The 15,651-nt window shown below is 44.2% G+C and overlaps 6 protein-coding genes across 6 annotated transcripts; 3 read left to right on the top strand and 3 right to left on the bottom strand.

Annotated features, from left to right (window-relative positions):
• Positions 1-235: 235 nt before the first annotated feature.
• EAF02_012045 (uncharacterized protein) lies at positions 236-4,028 on the bottom strand (the record flags this gene model as incomplete). The annotated part of the gene is made up of 3 exons (XM_038908093.1): positions 236-2,094; positions 2,146-3,718; positions 3,771-4,028. The coding sequence occupies 3 exons, from the start codon at positions 4,026-4,028 to the stop codon at positions 236-238; spliced, it is 3,690 nt and encodes a 1,229-aa protein (XP_038752113.1).
• A 452-nt stretch (positions 4,029-4,480) lies between these two features.
• On the top strand, positions 4,481-6,811 carry EAF02_012044 (uncharacterized protein). Its single transcript, XM_038908092.1, has 4 exons — positions 4,481-4,859; positions 4,920-5,041; positions 5,102-5,267; positions 5,325-6,811. The coding sequence occupies exons 1-4, from the start codon at positions 4,787-4,789 to the stop codon at positions 6,296-6,298; spliced, it is 1,335 nt and encodes a 444-aa protein (XP_038752112.1). The 5' UTR covers positions 4,481-4,786; the 3' UTR covers positions 6,299-6,811.
• Positions 6,812-7,087: 276 nt separating this feature from the next.
• Positions 7,088-7,901, top strand: EAF02_012043 (uncharacterized protein; the record flags this gene model as incomplete). Its single annotated transcript, XM_038908091.1, has 4 exons — positions 7,088-7,148; positions 7,209-7,248; positions 7,308-7,324; positions 7,390-7,901. The coding sequence occupies 4 exons, from the start codon at positions 7,088-7,090 to the stop codon at positions 7,899-7,901; spliced, it is 630 nt and encodes a 209-aa protein (XP_038752111.1).
• A 550-nt stretch (positions 7,902-8,451) lies between these two features.
• EAF02_012042 (uncharacterized protein) lies at positions 8,452-10,150 on the bottom strand (the record flags this gene model as incomplete). The annotated part of the gene is made up of 4 exons (XM_038908090.1): positions 9,634-10,150; positions 9,494-9,586; positions 9,089-9,414; positions 8,452-8,815 (listed from the first exon to the last, which is right to left on the bottom strand). The coding sequence occupies exons 1-4, from the start codon at positions 9,868-9,870 to the stop codon at positions 8,452-8,454; spliced, it is 1,020 nt and encodes a 339-aa protein (XP_038752110.1). The 5' UTR covers positions 9,871-10,150.
• A 114-nt stretch (positions 10,151-10,264) lies between these two features.
• Positions 10,265-11,255, top strand: EAF02_012041 (uncharacterized protein; the record flags this gene model as incomplete). The annotated part of the gene is made up of 2 exons (XM_038908089.1): positions 10,265-10,304; positions 10,432-11,255. The coding sequence occupies 2 exons, from the start codon at positions 10,265-10,267 to the stop codon at positions 11,253-11,255; spliced, it is 864 nt and encodes a 287-aa protein (XP_038752109.1).
• Positions 11,256-11,783: 528 nt separating this feature from the next.
• EAF02_012040 (uncharacterized protein) lies at positions 11,784-13,585 on the bottom strand (the record flags this gene model as incomplete). Its single annotated transcript, XM_038908088.1, has 2 exons — positions 11,784-12,071; positions 12,209-13,585. The coding sequence occupies 2 exons, from the start codon at positions 13,583-13,585 to the stop codon at positions 11,784-11,786; spliced, it is 1,665 nt and encodes a 554-aa protein (XP_038752108.1).
• Positions 13,586-15,651: the final 2,066 nt, after the last annotated feature.

Here is a 15,651-nt window from a genome sequence, read left to right as displayed (position 1 = left end):
TCTCCTTTGAATCGCAAGCAATGGAATTTGCTCAAGTTCAAAGTGACCGTGTTGAATACGGCTTATTATTGTTGACGAATTTCAATAAAACACCAAGCCGTACTACATGTCGAACATGACATTTGAAAAAACACTTTCATGTCATATGGCAACACAGCAACACAGCAAGTCCACTGTAAGGACAAATAAAAAAATTCTTCATCTAAGATATACATTCCCTGTCCTCATACCCAAATCAAAACTCCTCATCACTCGGCACCCAAATAAGTAATCCCTCTTTATCACTCTTCATTCCCTCCGTCGGCGCAATCTTCAACACCTTTTGGAAATACCTATCTCTAATCACACACCTAATAGGACCAATCCATTCCCCTCTAACTGTCGGCAATAATCTAAATTTTACCGTTCTTCTCGAAAGCGGCACTAATTGCAGTGTACTCTGTTTGACTCCTGAAAATGCAAATTGTTCACTAGGATCCATTGTAATTGCGAATGAGAGGAAATGATGTGAAGGATTTTCGATCGTGACGTCGAAGTGTATCATAGATGGGATAGTCGAAGAATAGGTTACTGCAGCTAGAACTCTTGGTTCGCTACTTGAGACGAGCAGTCTCGGGACAGGTACTATACATGTATTTATAGTGGATCCATCTTTGTTTCTACGCCATTTTATGACGAGAGATAAGTCAAGAGTGGCTGTGCCTCTGTCATCCAATGAATATTTTTGCGTGAAAGTGTCAAATTGAGCTTCTTCGAGTTCATTCGGACTAATTCTTATGCCGCCTTCGAGTATCGTGGTAAGTCTCTTTGTGGAGCATTTGATGGCACCTTGTAAACCGAGTATTTCGACATCAACATCTTCAACAATTACGTCTTCTGTTGCGAATGAAGCAAAGCGAGTTGTTAGACACCATTTTTGTGCCAATCCAAACGCTTCACGATCATTATCTTGTCCATCTTGATTGGTTTCCAATGATTCTTCATGGGTAAAGAAGCTCGGCCAGGAGTCTGGATGAATTCGAGGAGAGAAATCATAGTTAGCCTCAAAGGGGTTCAAGATTGAAAGTTGTGCTGACATCGCTTGTGAGATAGGTGTTTCCAGATCTGTTACGAGGTTGTATGAAGCTTTGAGACTAAGATCATAGACTGCTGGTAGATCTATCGATGAGATGACCATTTCCACTGTGATAGAAGAGCCACTAGCAATAGTACCTAGTGATAGTTCATGATCATCTTCTTCAGATTCAGTATCGCTTGGTAAATTCGTTTTATCGAGACGTCGTAAGACAATATTGGATGGAATGTTTTCTCCAAGAAGACGTGCTTCTAGATCTACAATAGAATCCGTTTCCTCTCCATTTTTCACTTCGAGATGTAAAGAGACAAGTTCATTTGTATAATACTGCTCCTGGAATTCGAGGATACGTAACTCCAGCTTAGGTGGTTTGGGAAGTACGTGAATGGATGATGGCCTGGTACGAACAATCTTCTTCTTTGTTCCACTATCACCATACCACATTTCAGGGAATGATGGTCTGTCAAATGAATGGACATAATCAAAATCGAAAAGCTCAGAGGCAATCGAAAAGGTGACCTTCAAAGCCTTGGCATCACCTGCTTCTCGCAGTAGATTGACAAATTCGAAGGCTTTAACCTGGCCAGGACTGAATGTAAGATCCTCATAGCTTGTCAACGTGTGTCGAGTAGGTGGGTCTTCAGGGTCATGGCCTGTTTCCACAGTTGATTCGTCAATCAATGAAGTCTTCTTAAACAAGACGCCAGCTTTCAAAGTGTCGGAAGATTCAGTGTTTACTTTATGCCGTAGAAGAATGGGTTTCATACTACCTGTAAACTCTACGCGTATTTCGCTAATGGTTACAGGCGTCGATGAAGCTAGAGCTGAAGACCTAATTGCTAGTTGAGACAATGAATGCTCACCCACCTTCCCTTCGAACTTCTCGAAAGCATATGATGCAGTCAAGAAGGATTGAACTTCCTCGGCATGAAGTACAATAGCGGGCTTCACCTTTACTGTGTTTAGGCCGTCTAAAGCCTTTTCGATATTGTAATGCCAGTTCGATTGACGAGCAAAGCCTATGTTGAATGTTAATAAATGATAAATTTTATCTGTCGTGGTATACTGACAGGTATGTAGAAGTTCCCAATCCACAGCAACAACTGTGCCTCCATCGCCGACCTTAGCAGCAGCCTTTCTCAAAGTCCATGCAATCTCCTCAACTACAACCCACCACCCCTCATTCCTGTACGTCATTTTCTGCCACAGGGCACGAAGAATTCGTAATGCATCATCCCATGCTTCCCTTTTCATATGTTCTTTTCCGCATTGAAATAGGAGCTCCTGCACTAGACGGTGTTGTCCTCTCGCTTGAAATTCAGTGATGGCTTTGTTCAGGACGTCAATTACAAGACTTGCATGATCAACGCCTGTACGACCTGGCAAAGGATTTTCCTCGTGAGGTTGAGGGCAGAGATATGTATCATAAGTATAAACTCTACTCGCAATCTGTGAGGCGGGGGATGATCCAGGCGGAGACCTATCTTCCTCTGGTATTGCTAAAGCAAGAGCTCGACGAGCCATTAAATGTTTCGAAGCCTCGCGATACCAATAACCTGGATGATGGAGGCTCTCCCATGGTTGCACCCCAGTTGAAGTAGCTTTGTCAAGTGGTAAATATATGGTTGACTTAGATTGAGTAAAATCCGTGAAGTTAACTTTCTCAATCATCTCAGCCATGATAGTTGCCCAACGAGCTTCCCATGCTTGCCAGCCATATGTTGATGAACCTTTACCTCTACGATCCACAAAGTCACGTATCCTATCCCGATGTATTTGCCATCTGCGGACTGCAGTTGATGAATGACCATTCCACAGTAGACAACGCAGTATTCTGATTGCAAATACATCGGCGATGAGACGCCCTTCGTTGAATCGAGGGCTCCATGTAGCAATGGTTTCGAGGACCTCTTCACCCAATAATGCTTCGTAGCCACTTTCATATGAACGAACAGCTACGTCCATTTCCTGCCTGAATTCGGCAAAGACTCCAAGTTTAAAGTCATATCTCACATTCCATCCTTGTCCAGTTAATGTTTGTGAAGTTCCTGACGTGGGCGGAGCTGTTGGAGGTGGAACCACGCCTCTATTGCGCTTCCTCCTTGAGTGCTTGCTCAAGTCACGATAATATTCAACACAAAGCGGGTATATAGTAAAATAGATCGTATCGACAAATGCTTCAATTTCAACCGAGGAGCTTTGTGGAGGTAAGAAAAACAAGGAAGTTTTCGAATCAAGACCAGTTGCTTTACGAATATTAGAAAGACGCTCTTCTACATCAGGAAGTGGCACGCCGGGTGTCTCGCTCAATAATGCAACTATAAGCCGAGTCTTGTAACCCGATTTGTTCAATATATTTTTTATATTGCTGATATCCGTTTTCAACTGATTATCATGTAAGGTTGCCAAGTTCGGATCAGATGTGAAGCTGTAGAATGAAAGATATGCGCTTGGTACGAGATCTTGGTGTTTGTCTAACCACTTTGTATCCAACAATCCATCTGGGAAGACCGTTGATCCAGGGGTCAGTGGAGATAATGGGGAGTGCAAAATAAGTCTAGAATTAGGGACAGGACTCCCCGAATCGGGGGAATGCGAAGTATTCGTTGGAGGTGGAGCTTTGCGACTTGGTAATATATAATCCTATGAACCCTTCAGTGATTGACTCCAAGAAGAGTGGCCCATCTTTAGCTACCCGTCCAATAACCTTCACTCTGAACTTATTCTTCTCGCTATGCTCGTGTCCGTTCCATGGTAGATTTCCCGCGTCACTCTTTTTGAAATACTGCAGAATGAAGTTTGCATCCTCTGATTCCAACGGGGCAACATCAGAAGTGATTAGCACCCCTCCTTCCTTTAATCTGGCATTGGTTGGCGATGGATCAGCTCCCAAACCGGAGACTACGAGCAATGGTAAATTATGCGCAATATATGGAGTCGCATACCCATCCATCTTGATGGTCTTGTGGTCTCAATAGCTCCATAAGACTACAGATGGAAGTAGTCCAGGATTCGTTGCCAGACAATGTTATTTCGTAAACATCGATTGGTCGATTGTGGAATGAATCGTTCGAATGTGAAGATAGGCAAGGCTGAAGTCGGCGATCAACCTGGATCTGAACGCAGCCTTTTGAGATATCAAACTATTGGTGGAAGAGGATATAGGTTAAAGACTGCTACTCAAATGTAATATAATGGTGTATCAATCTCAATGCTTCCGTCCTACTGAAATACACATGTTCCCGACTTCAGACCATAGATACCTGCGAAAGGCTGATTATTTTGCGATGCACGGATCATTCTCAAATATAAGCACCGACATGCCGATTGATGTAGCCTCGCGCTTCACCCTCCCAGCAAGTACAAAGCTTCTTTAGATAACTTTCATCATTCTCGACTTTATTTCTATTGTACATTGTAAATTCCGCTCTGCCCATTTCTTGCCCTCGTACCTACTTCTCGATATAAGAAACTTGGGACTCATTCTGTTTCCTACAGTCAAGGATAAGTAAACCGGCGCATACATTCGAATTTCCCACAAACTCATTGCGATCAAATACCTTCCATAACAACCCCGTACCCAAGGCACCCCAGATTCAGCTCTTGGATGCTTTTATCGAATGCGAACAATCACGGCATGCTCGTAGGACTCTAAGAATATAGCTGCCATAAAAATATTGTTCCCATTTACATATCTCGAAAGTTGTCACAATGGCTTCGCAAGCGGCTATGATCGCAGATACAATCATTGCTATGAAAAGAGCAGTCAAGAGAAAAGCATATGGTATATACTGTTCTACACTAGAGGAATAAGTTGATCGATATATCTGATATAATTTGGCAGAATCAGATTCCGATGCTTCGATCGAAAGACTAACAAATCGAGGAAACAAATTACGAAAGAGGGCAAGATACGTGCAGCAAGGTCAATTGGCCCCGCCAAATGGTCGACATATATACAGAGAGGTAATGTTTGCACTTTGGGGAGAGTATTCAGAATCTTTGTCTAATTTTATTTGCCAATAGACAATTGAACATGCCGGCTACACGAGAGATATTATTAGTAGGAAACCCCCGCTTATTGACGAAGACGGCGAGAATATCGATAGCGACGAAGAAGATGAAGAGAAGATTTCAATCGCGAAGGCAGCAGCAGCAGAATTTGATCCATATGCAAATATAAAACTAGAAGGTTCGTCATTCCAAAATATTGCTACTTTGGAAGTCTCTCGCTAACTCTTTCGAGTAGAACTCCTTGCACCTTTAACCTCTGCCTCCGATTTACCTGACCATCCAAAATTATCGCAGCCCTTCACATCGAAAGTCTTAACAGAATTAACAAGAAATGCGGGAGAGATGCTTCAGAAAGAAATGGCATCTTTATGGAAGATTAAACATCTCCTAACTCGACTCAGTGGCCATGATACTTGGATGCCGTGTGAAACCGTCGAAACTGATCATGACGCTTCTTTTTTTGAGACAGAAACGGAACGTCATCGGGCTCAGGTAAAAAGAATTGCAAAACAGCACGCGGATATGATGTCGAGAGTAGCTCTGGCTTCTGACGACGATAGCGTAGCTGCTTCAGGATTGATGATTATGGGTATCGAGAGCGACGCTGCCTCTGGAGTCGCTGCTCTTCAGGCCTTGAAAGGGAAGGGAAAGGCATTGGATGTTGACAGAGATATGACATCTAACTCGGCAAATGGAGAAATTGCCGAGACATCTGCCGCAAACGGCACTGGCAACGATTCAGAATTGGTAACACCACCACCAGACAACGTTGAGATGGACCAAGAGGGTTCGCAAGGGGCCGGGGATGTAATGGATATCGAGCCGATGGCTGAAGATATTGAAGACGATACGGTCATGAATGCCGTTCCTCGCCGTATGAGGACTCGCGCCCAAGCACAGGCGGTGTTCGACAATGCGACTCGTTCGAGGTCTATCACACCTGATTTAAATGGCGAGCCTTTCGTTCATCCTTATTTTTTGGCACCTGAGAACTCGTATCCTGATCGAGACCTTTATTTACCTCATGGAGAGGCTGACGAATTAAGGAAATTATTGATGCACTATATTCAAAAGCAAGAAGAGATTATCCGAGGAGCCCAGAAAGTGTACGACGGATTATTGAGAGCCGATCGTATGCGCCATTTGGTTTTGAAATGGACAAAAGCCGAGGGACATGTCGGTGACAATCGTGATATGTCAGATGGTTAGGATTGGTATGATAAAGAAGAATGGGGATTAGATGAAGACTTGAAGAAAGGACAAGACGAAGAAGAGGAAGATGCTGCAACAACAGCCAAGAAAACTAGAACGAGACGACAGTGATCTGACATAGCGAATCATATCATATCATGGGTAACGTTATTTGGGGTCAAGGGAAGGAAGGCAGGCGTAATGGGGTATGGAAATTGAACAGGAATCCAGGGGATAAACTTACTTTATGAAGATACCATGACCTTGGGGGGAATTCATGATGGCGCAATTAGGAAAGATTGCATTATATTATGCATTCTGTATTGAATGTAACAAATGGAGTGAGTGGTACAATATGAACAAATCGAAATTTATAGGGAAATTTAGGTATATTGGTCGGTATGAAATGAAAATTATATTATTCAACATTTCATCGGTTATTATTTTTATTGTTACAAAGTAGGAAGGTAGAAAGGTCATGCATGATTTTGGTGGAAATTCTATATTCTATACTCAGGTATTGATGTTACACGTGCTTATTAAGCATCCTTGAAACTCGCCACGTGCTCGCTTCCAAGAAAAGACGTCATGAGAACAGGTAGGGTACGGAGGGAATGTACGGAGTACATATGGATATGATTTTGTTGAGCCTTTCACGTGAAAGATTTTCCCGTAACTTTTTTGACAACCACTTTTATAGAATCTCATAGAAGACAATCTGTCCATTTCTTTTCTTCTACAATTCCATCTTTTATGGAATAACCTCAATTTTCACATCTCACATTGATTCCTACACACTCTACAATCATGACGAGTTTCCTAGGTAATAACAAAGGTCTGGTCGACTTTGACCAGAAAAGCCTCGCAAGTATGTCATTACGGAACAACCTCAGGAAACGCTTCATAAAATACTAACCAGACCTTCTAGTTGCGGCAGCATCTATTGCTTTCAATCCTATTTTCTGGAAGTAAGCTACATATTCCTCTCCTCTCTCGCAAGAAATGACAAACTAACCCAATCTCTCAGTACCGTCGCCCGTCAAGGTACATTTGAAACAATCCCACTTACAGCCCAAAAGCACCTATTGATATAATTGCTCAATTTTCAGAATACCATAACAAAATTCTCACGAAACTCTTCAATGGAAACTCAAGATATGGATGTTATTTCCTCGCCGTCACCATCTTTTCCCTCGGTATCTTCCGCGATTTCCTCTATGAGCGCGCTCTTCGCTCTCAACCTACTCATCCATTGCTTCTCTCTCCCCTTGTCACATATGCATCTTATGCACTTCTTCTTGCCGGTAACACACTCGTCTTGAGTTCGATGTGGGCTCTTGGTGTCACGGGTACATATCTCGGTGATTATTTTGGAATCTTGATGGATAAGATGGTGACGGGCTTTCCGTTCAATGTTAGTAGTGCACCAATGTACTATGGGAGCACAATGAGTTTCTTGGGTACAGCACTTCTGTGGGGAAAGCCGGCGGGCATTTTGCTCACGATCGAGGTGTTGGTTGTTTATCTTTTGGCACTGAGATTTGAGGATCCATTTACAGCTGAAATTTATGCCAAGAGGGAAAGAGAGAGAAGTGGGAAGAAGGGTAAGAAGGGATTGTAAATCATTTGTGGGGGTCGCGAGGGGCGAGTTGTACAGGTGTGAACGGACATGATAGAGTGCGGGGAATTAAGGTGTGAAACCGGGGAAGTGTGGATACGGGGTAGTAAGTGGCATGGGTTAGCGGAGGTAGATCATGGTGACGGCCAGGAGAGACAGTATTTTGCTATTACTTTAAAAAAAAAAAAAGAGAGCTGAGCGATAAATTTCAGATCAGGGGCATATTTTATGGGTACGGATTGATGATTGAATGGAGCATATACATTTGGAAAATGGGTTATCAAAAACGGGGTTCAACAATGGACAGGATTGGTTGGCATAGATATCAACTACTTTGCATCAAAATGGTTTTATGGTAGAAAAATTAAACGGCGTACATATTCGAGATCATTATATTTATCTTCATGTCTATTATATATCGTCTATACTCTATCGATGGCTGTTCGTGTTGGTTATTGAGTTCACAACTCTCACTCGTAAACATCACTAAATCAATCAATCAATCAATCAATCAGCAACCAACCAGAACATACTGCAAAAACACAAGAAGTACTCACATCCTAGCCATCAATGGCATCTTTTCCCTCGCTTCCCTCACTTTACCTAAATCAATCCTCGCAATTCCCAACTTTCCTCCCGCAAGAGTGCTCTCTTCTCCTTCCACATCCCCACCTCCCATATCCAATACAACCCTTCCCAGCGGATCAACAACCATACTATGTCCGTAACTTTCCCGTTTGGCGTTATGAGAACCGACTTGTGCGGCGGCGATAACGTAAGATTGGGTTTCGATTGCTCGGGCGCGGAGAAGAGTTTCCCAATGTAAGAGGCCGGTGGGAATGGTGAAGGCGGAGGGGTAGGTTAGGATTTGGGTTTTTCGAGTGCGGAGATGAAGGGAGGCAGTGGGGGAAACGGAGCTATGAATGGGGGAGGGGTGTTAATTTTGGGTTTAAGTGGAAGGAGGAGGGGGTTTGAATGTGGTATGGCTTAAGAAAGGGGGGATGATCAGGAGAAGAGAAAGAAAGAAAGAGCCAACTTGGTATCGCAGATCGTTTCACATAATGGTATCAACTACGATATCTCCCTTCCAATCCTTCACTCCAAATCGTATACAAACTCAAGTCCATGAAACAATCAGAAAAGCATAACTTACATCAAAGCAAATCAATAATCCCACTTTACCCACACACGTCTCAACCGTTCTCCAAACCTTCTTTCCAGCTTCCACACTATCACTTTCCTTCAACCCCGCAGCTGCATAGTCAAAGAGATGGACTTTATCATATTGTCCCACTATGTCTCCAGACTCGGAAATCCAAATCGATCGATTAAGTACCTTGTTGCCAGAAGCATTTGGGACGTGGATCCCGACGTTAATGGCTAGGGAATATTCCTTAGCAGAGGATTGGAGACCGAGAACGAAGGGGGATGTGGCCATAGGGAGAGCGAGAGGAAGGGAGGTAGGTGGTGAGCCTGGGGTGGTTATGTAGTCTGTCGCTTCAGGGAGGAAGAGTGCCTAGGGTTGGTGTGAGATAAGTTGAGATGATGGATATTGAGATTTGAGTATTTGGAGCAAAGGAAAGAAAGAAACAAACTTTTGCTCCTTGCTCTGAGGCTTCTTTGGCAAGTTTTTGACATGTAAGAAGATTTTGTTGAATGTCTGCTGTGGAACATAATTGACCTATTGCCTGGAGAGAGTTAGTTGTGTGTTGATGTGAATTGGATGATCTCTTACAATGATAGTTTCTGAGTTTTGATCTTGATCCATTCTGAAAGATTTATTCGAATGATACAAAGAGGAATTGGTAAAAGATCTCGTGTTCTTGAGAAAAGATACTCTGGGAGTGTGACGTGATATTGATACTGATATTGGTCGATACTGCTGACAAACGATGAAGCTTCTGATGGGATGGAAACGGATTTTAGCCAGGACGGGAAAGTGGGATTGTGATTTCAGATGAAACATTATCATTCAGTCTGACAATTGTTATGTATCTGAATACATCAGACTATTGTATATAAGTAATATCAGCAGTTATTCTATCTCGATAATAAATATGTGTATATCCAACATCTTCCCTTCATATCCTCTTGTCGCGAGAAACCATTGTGATATACCTCCGTATACTTCATCATCACCCAAATTGATTGGACCCTCCATTCCCATGCGGAATTCCGAGAAAATGACGTCCATCAAAGAAATCAAAGCGCCCGAACTTTTAACAAAACATTTTTTGAACAACCCGAAAAACCCTTCCACTCTCATAATACTGCAACCTGACGTGAGCAACTTTTGGATTGATAAAAGAATCCAATTCCTTCATCAATTAGCAACCGAAATGCCATTATAAATTCAGGAAAGCGAAATGTCAAATGGAGGAAATGCTGGGAAAAAATCCTCTTCCTGTATGTATTTCTCTAGCTAGGATATATTTGCCCCGCCACCTCGAGTATATTTTACCTACAATCTAATTCGATCCAACTCAATTCATTCCAGTAAGAATATAAAACTAATATCATACTCCTCTTCCAGACTTCCACTTCGGAGCAGGATTAGGATCAGGAATTCTGTCCGCAGTTCTTCTCCAACCCGCCGATCTTCTCAAGACCCGCGTGCAACAAAGTAACCATGCCTCTCTTTACACCACCATTCGCGAGCTCTCGCAGTCGCCAAATAGCATCCGGTCTTTTTGGCGGGGAACCGTTCCCTCTGCTCTCCGCACCGGATTCGGTTCCGCCATCTACTTCACCAGTTTAAATGCTCTGCGACAGAATGTCGCAAGATCGAATCTCCTCCGGACAATTGGGGTCGTGGAACAGAAGAGCACGGTACATTCATCCAGCCTACCCAAGTTATCGAATCTAGCGAATTTGACAACGGGAGCGGTGGCGAGAGCTGGAGCTGGCTTTATTCTCATGCCTATGACGATTATTAAAGTAAGATATGAATCGAATTTGTATGCGTATAAATCGATCGTGGGTGCCGGACGAGATATATTCCTCACTGAAGGATTTCGAGGATTTTTCTCTGGGTTCGGAGCCACGGCTATCAGAGATGCTCCGTATGCGGGATTATACGTGTTGTTTTATGAACAGTTGAAGAAGAGGCTGAGTCATATTGTCCATTCGTCTCCTCAAGTTGAGGGATTGGCTGAGAAGGTGGATTTGGGGTTGAACAAAAATATGAAGGGGAGTACAAGCGCTTCGATCAATTTTGGATCGGGAGTACTGGCAGCAGGGCTGGCGACGGCGATTACGAATCCTTTTGATGCGATTAAAACGAGGATTCAACTGCAGCCGAAAAAATATACAAATTTGGTTATGGCGGGGAGGAAGATGGTGGGGGAGGAGGGGTAAAGAGTCCTTTTTGATGGATTGGGGTTGAGGATGGGGAGAAAGGCTGTTAGTTCCGCTTTGGCTTGGACCATCTATGAGGAACTTATTAGGAGGGCCGAGTCGGTTTTGAAGGGGCAGCAAGAGTGGGTTGTTTGATGAAGGAGAGAAATGTGGAGGAGTATAGACGGATTCGCTACTCACATCATTTGACTTGTATTACTACTTTCCAACACCCCTATGAAGATTGGAGTCATGATACTAACATCACCTTTGCATGTTTTGCTGGAATGTTTTTTTATTATTGAAAATAAATTATCGTTGATAACGATCCATGTCGTGGGTATAGAAGCTCAGCACATAAAAAAGAGATGAGAGTTCATCTAAGAAAAAGAAAAAAAGTTCAAGAAAATCGTTAAAGCAAAACAGACTCATTAACCACCAATCCACTCCATGTATTCATCAATCATCTTTCATCATCATTCTTCGTCCAGACATCACGTCGTCAATTTCTCATTCCATACCCCCCTCACGATTTCCTCCTCTTCCACCTTACCTCCCAGCAGCCCACCTAACAAAAGGACTCGGGCTTCTACTCCCGCCATGACTATGACTATGCTTATGCTTCCTCTCAATCACCAATTGCAAATCATCACCCTTGTGATGATGTTTCTTCTTGTGACGATCTTCAACGACGTACTCCTTGACGTATTCGATGGTGTGTTGTTGATTGTGGGTGTGGGGTGGAGCACGTGTTTCGCGCAGTTGACGGGTGTGTGTCCAGAGGATGTCTTGCTCGTCTTCGGGGACCCAGCGTTTGATGAGGAGGAATTCGGGGTCCTGGTTGGAGGGGGGGAGTTAGTGGGTGTTTTTGTGGTGGTGTGTGGTGAAAAGTGAAGGGGAAAGAAGGGAAGGGGAAAAGAGAAGGGGGGAAATAGAAGGGAAAGGGGACAAAGAAAGAAAAATGGGGTAAATACCTCTTTATCAAATTCATACGAAATTCCATAAACCCTCAAAGTTTCAATCGACAAATGTTTTCTCGACATTCTCGTGTACGTTGGTCTCGGAGCCGCAGGTTGGATTTGATATTGCGGAGGATGTTGAACTGGTGGTGGCGGCGGCGGAGGCATCTGAACCTGTGGAGGCGGGAGAGCCTTTCCAGCTTTCACCGCTCCGATTTGTTGTTCGTTCAAACCCGCTTTATGCAGATCTTCATGCAGACGTCTCTGGTATTCCTTTTCTCTCTCCTCCTTCTCGTGTCTCTCACGAGCCAAACGATCCGCTTCTTGCTTCTTGAACTTCTCGATGATTTCTTCCCGTTCTTTGCGCTCGCGCGCCGCCTTCTCGGCTTCTTCGCGCTTGTACTTCTCGATGGCTTCATCGTGTTCTTTCTTCTCGCGAGCGTGTCGCTCCTGTTCCATTCGCTTCATACGCTCGTATGTGTCACGAATTTCCTTATCAGCCCGCTCCCTCTCTTCCTGCGTGCGCTTTTCCTTCTCCATGCGCTTCTTTTCTTCCTTGAGAGAGAGCAGCTCGAATTCTTCCCGTAATATGCGTTCTTTCTTTTCCATCTCTTTCTCGGATCGGATGCGCTCCAGTTCTCCTTTCGTCATGCGCAGCTCCACATCTTCTCTCAACAACCTCTCGTTCTTCTCGCGCTCGCGCTCGCGCTCCCGCTCCCGCTCGGACTTGTACCGTTCTAGCTCCCCCTTCGTCATGCGCAATTCGATATCCTCGCGCAACAATCTTTCATTTCTCTCCCTCTCACTCTCCGCTCTATATCGAGCCAACTCCCCCCCATCCCGCACTAACCTCTCACTCCGCTCCCTCTCCTTCTCCAACCTAATCCGCTCGAGCTCCGCGCGCGTACGCTCCAACTCAAAATCATCGCGCGTGAAGCTCGGTCGCCCTGAGGACGACGGACTATGGCTGTGCGAAAGACTCACATGACGACTGTGGCTGCGACTGCGATGTTTGCGTCGCCCTCCCACTTCACCCACGCTCAAGCGGCTTCGCGCGCGTCGGGATTCGTAGGCGGAAGAGGAGTCGCTGTCGCTGTCGTAGTCGTTGTAGATGCGGCGGGAATTATCGACGATGATGGGTTGAGCGAGGGGGGCGGGGGCGGCGGGGGGAGGTGGAGGAACGGGCGAGCGTTCGCGATGCCCGGTTGATCTGGAGCGTCGGATGCCAGAGGATATCTCGGGGGTGAGATAGGTGCTCGTGCCGTAGCGGTAGGCGGGGACGGGTGGGTATTGGGGTCGTCGGTAGGGGATCGGAGCGGCGGGATCGCGGTTCCGTGTTTCGCGGGAGATGTGGATGTCGAGTTCTTCGTCGTCGTAGTAGTGTCGTGCCATTTTTTGTTTGTTTGTTTCTTTCTTTCTTTCTTTTTACTTATTTAATTTTGGGAGTGAAAGTAAAAAAAGAAAAGTAGAATTCTCTTGAGGTGGAGACAATACTCGAAATGGTAAGTTGATATATATGCTATGCGATTTTCGAAGAGTGATTTGAATTCTGGGTAGATGGGTTGGTTGGTTGGTTGGTTGGTCGGTCTGACCCCGCGATGAAGCGACCGAGGGGTTGGGATCTGTTGATTGCGACGTTGAGATAGGATGAAAAGTGGTGCGATAAGCTTTTTGAAGTCCGTCTCCTTCTTCCTAGTTGCTCTGTCCTTCAAATACAGCTTTTCGTTGGGGGATCTTCAGTAGGATATCCAATAGCGGTTCTTTGCAGTTTGGACTGAACTACTAGATATCTAGTAGGTATATTGAAGAGAAGTAAAGAGAAGAAAGAAGGAAGGAAGTAGTAGTAGTAGTAGGCAGAAAGACAGGAAAAGAAATCAAGCGGGTGTCTTGTCAGCAGGAATGGGCATGGGCTTATTTAAGAGTCTTTTACTGGATCAGATTTGGAGGAATTACTGCATCTGCATTTATTTAAGGTGTGTACCTAGGTGTGGATGGAAATCCCCCTCACTTCCCTCCGAGGAGCGGCTGAATGACTGATTTACTTGGACTTGTGGTTGTGGTTGCCTTTCCCCTGTATTTAATTCACGTGTTACTGGGCTGTTATGTATACCTAGTATTATCTCTGGATCATGTATGAGTATTATTGTTTACAGATGAATGATCACGAACGGGTTTGTAGAATACCCTGAGTTTATCCCCAAGTATACATACCACGGTTCACACAGAGCCATTCTCACTCCTGTTAGTTATCCCATGTATTCTTGTACGTACAGCCCTAACGGTATTAGTGGGGACGCTCTTGCGCTACTGCATCTTTGAAGTCAATTATATGCAGCTAAGCAGCTAAACCATCGAATCCAATTTAGCTTTCGTAAATTGATCCTATGGTGATGATGGGTTGGTGGGTAGGGATAGACGATATGCTTGGTATTGTAGGGTGTTGATAGAGAAGTAGGTACAAGTGCGCATGCTAATGTCAATGCTAATGCTTGATGTAAGATTGGATTAGGCTCATTGTAACACTGTGATCGAGGAGTTTAGACTTTGATCACTTGCGGCTCTGAAGGATGTTTCCCCACTGTAATGTAACCGAACGTTGGAAAAAGCGTTTTAGGTTTTACGTGGAATTGTGGTCCGTTGGTTTGTGAAGAATCTGGATATGTATGAAGGGAAAGTAAAGGGTGGAGAGAAACAGTATGGAAAACAAATGATACATACATGAGTTGTTGGGTTGGTAGTTTCGCGATACGCTGTTTGAGATGAGATGAGGTGAGGATGGTGCAAAGATTGGGCATTCGAAAAAGAGGGATTGGAAAAAGGGGAGGGGTTGGGTTAGCGCTTAGATTTCATTCGCTTGGGCTTTTTAGCCCCCAACTTTGGAGTAGGTAAGAGTAGAATCGAGTTGTACACCTTACTTTCGGATTTTGAATTATTGGATGATGATTTATGATGAAAGAGTAGGTCGAAATTAGTGCTGGAAAGATCGAAACTTGAGGATGGTTTCTATGGTAGGACCTATGGCTCAATCTATTTTGAGGACTGGGTAGTTAGTAAATGCTTGACATCCGTCCGTGTATGACCATGCCAACGAATAACAATCACCAAAGTCGATCTTGTATTTTATATCATCTCTCACATGACACCTAATACTACCTAGTAAGTAGTTACCCGTGTCAATTCAGCAACTTTATATCCCACTTATTCAAGCACTTCCAAAATCACGTCACTCTTGTTACCTCCTCCTAAGTGAAGTGAGAGAGGTTCAGTCATACACGAAAAAACTATTATTCAATAGATAGGGAAAGTGCGATATGAAGTTTTTGAGCTTGTTTGTTTCAACGGCATGTCTCTGAAGACTCGGGAGTTCATATGACTCCTTCACGCAACTTGTATTCCCCCTCCCCACACCCTCAAATCTCAAATCCCACTATCAGTCAATCATCCATCCCAAGCCAAAT

Source organism: Botrytis sinoallii (assembly GCF_014898435.1).
Source record: "Botrytis sinoallii strain Bc 23 chromosome Unknown BSIN_039, whole genome shotgun sequence".
Classification (NCBI taxonomy): domain Eukaryota; kingdom Fungi; phylum Ascomycota; class Leotiomycetes; order Helotiales; family Sclerotiniaceae; genus Botrytis; species Botrytis sinoallii.
The sequence above is the reverse complement of the archived record's forward strand: the minus strand, read 5'-3'. Positions and strand labels throughout refer to the sequence as shown.

Coding starts and splice junctions, on each gene's coding strand:
- EAF02_012044 (XM_038908092.1), top strand. CDS start 4,787: ATGGCTTCGCAAGCGGCTATGATCGCAGATACAATCATTGCTATGAAA. Junction 4,860..4,919: donor AGTCAAGAGAAAAGCATATG/GTATATACTGTT, acceptor ATAATTTGGCAG/AATCAGATTCCGATGCTTCG. Junction 5,042..5,101: donor GTCGACATATATACAGAGAG/GTAATGTTTGCA, acceptor ATTTGCCAATAG/ACAATTGAACATGCCGGCTA.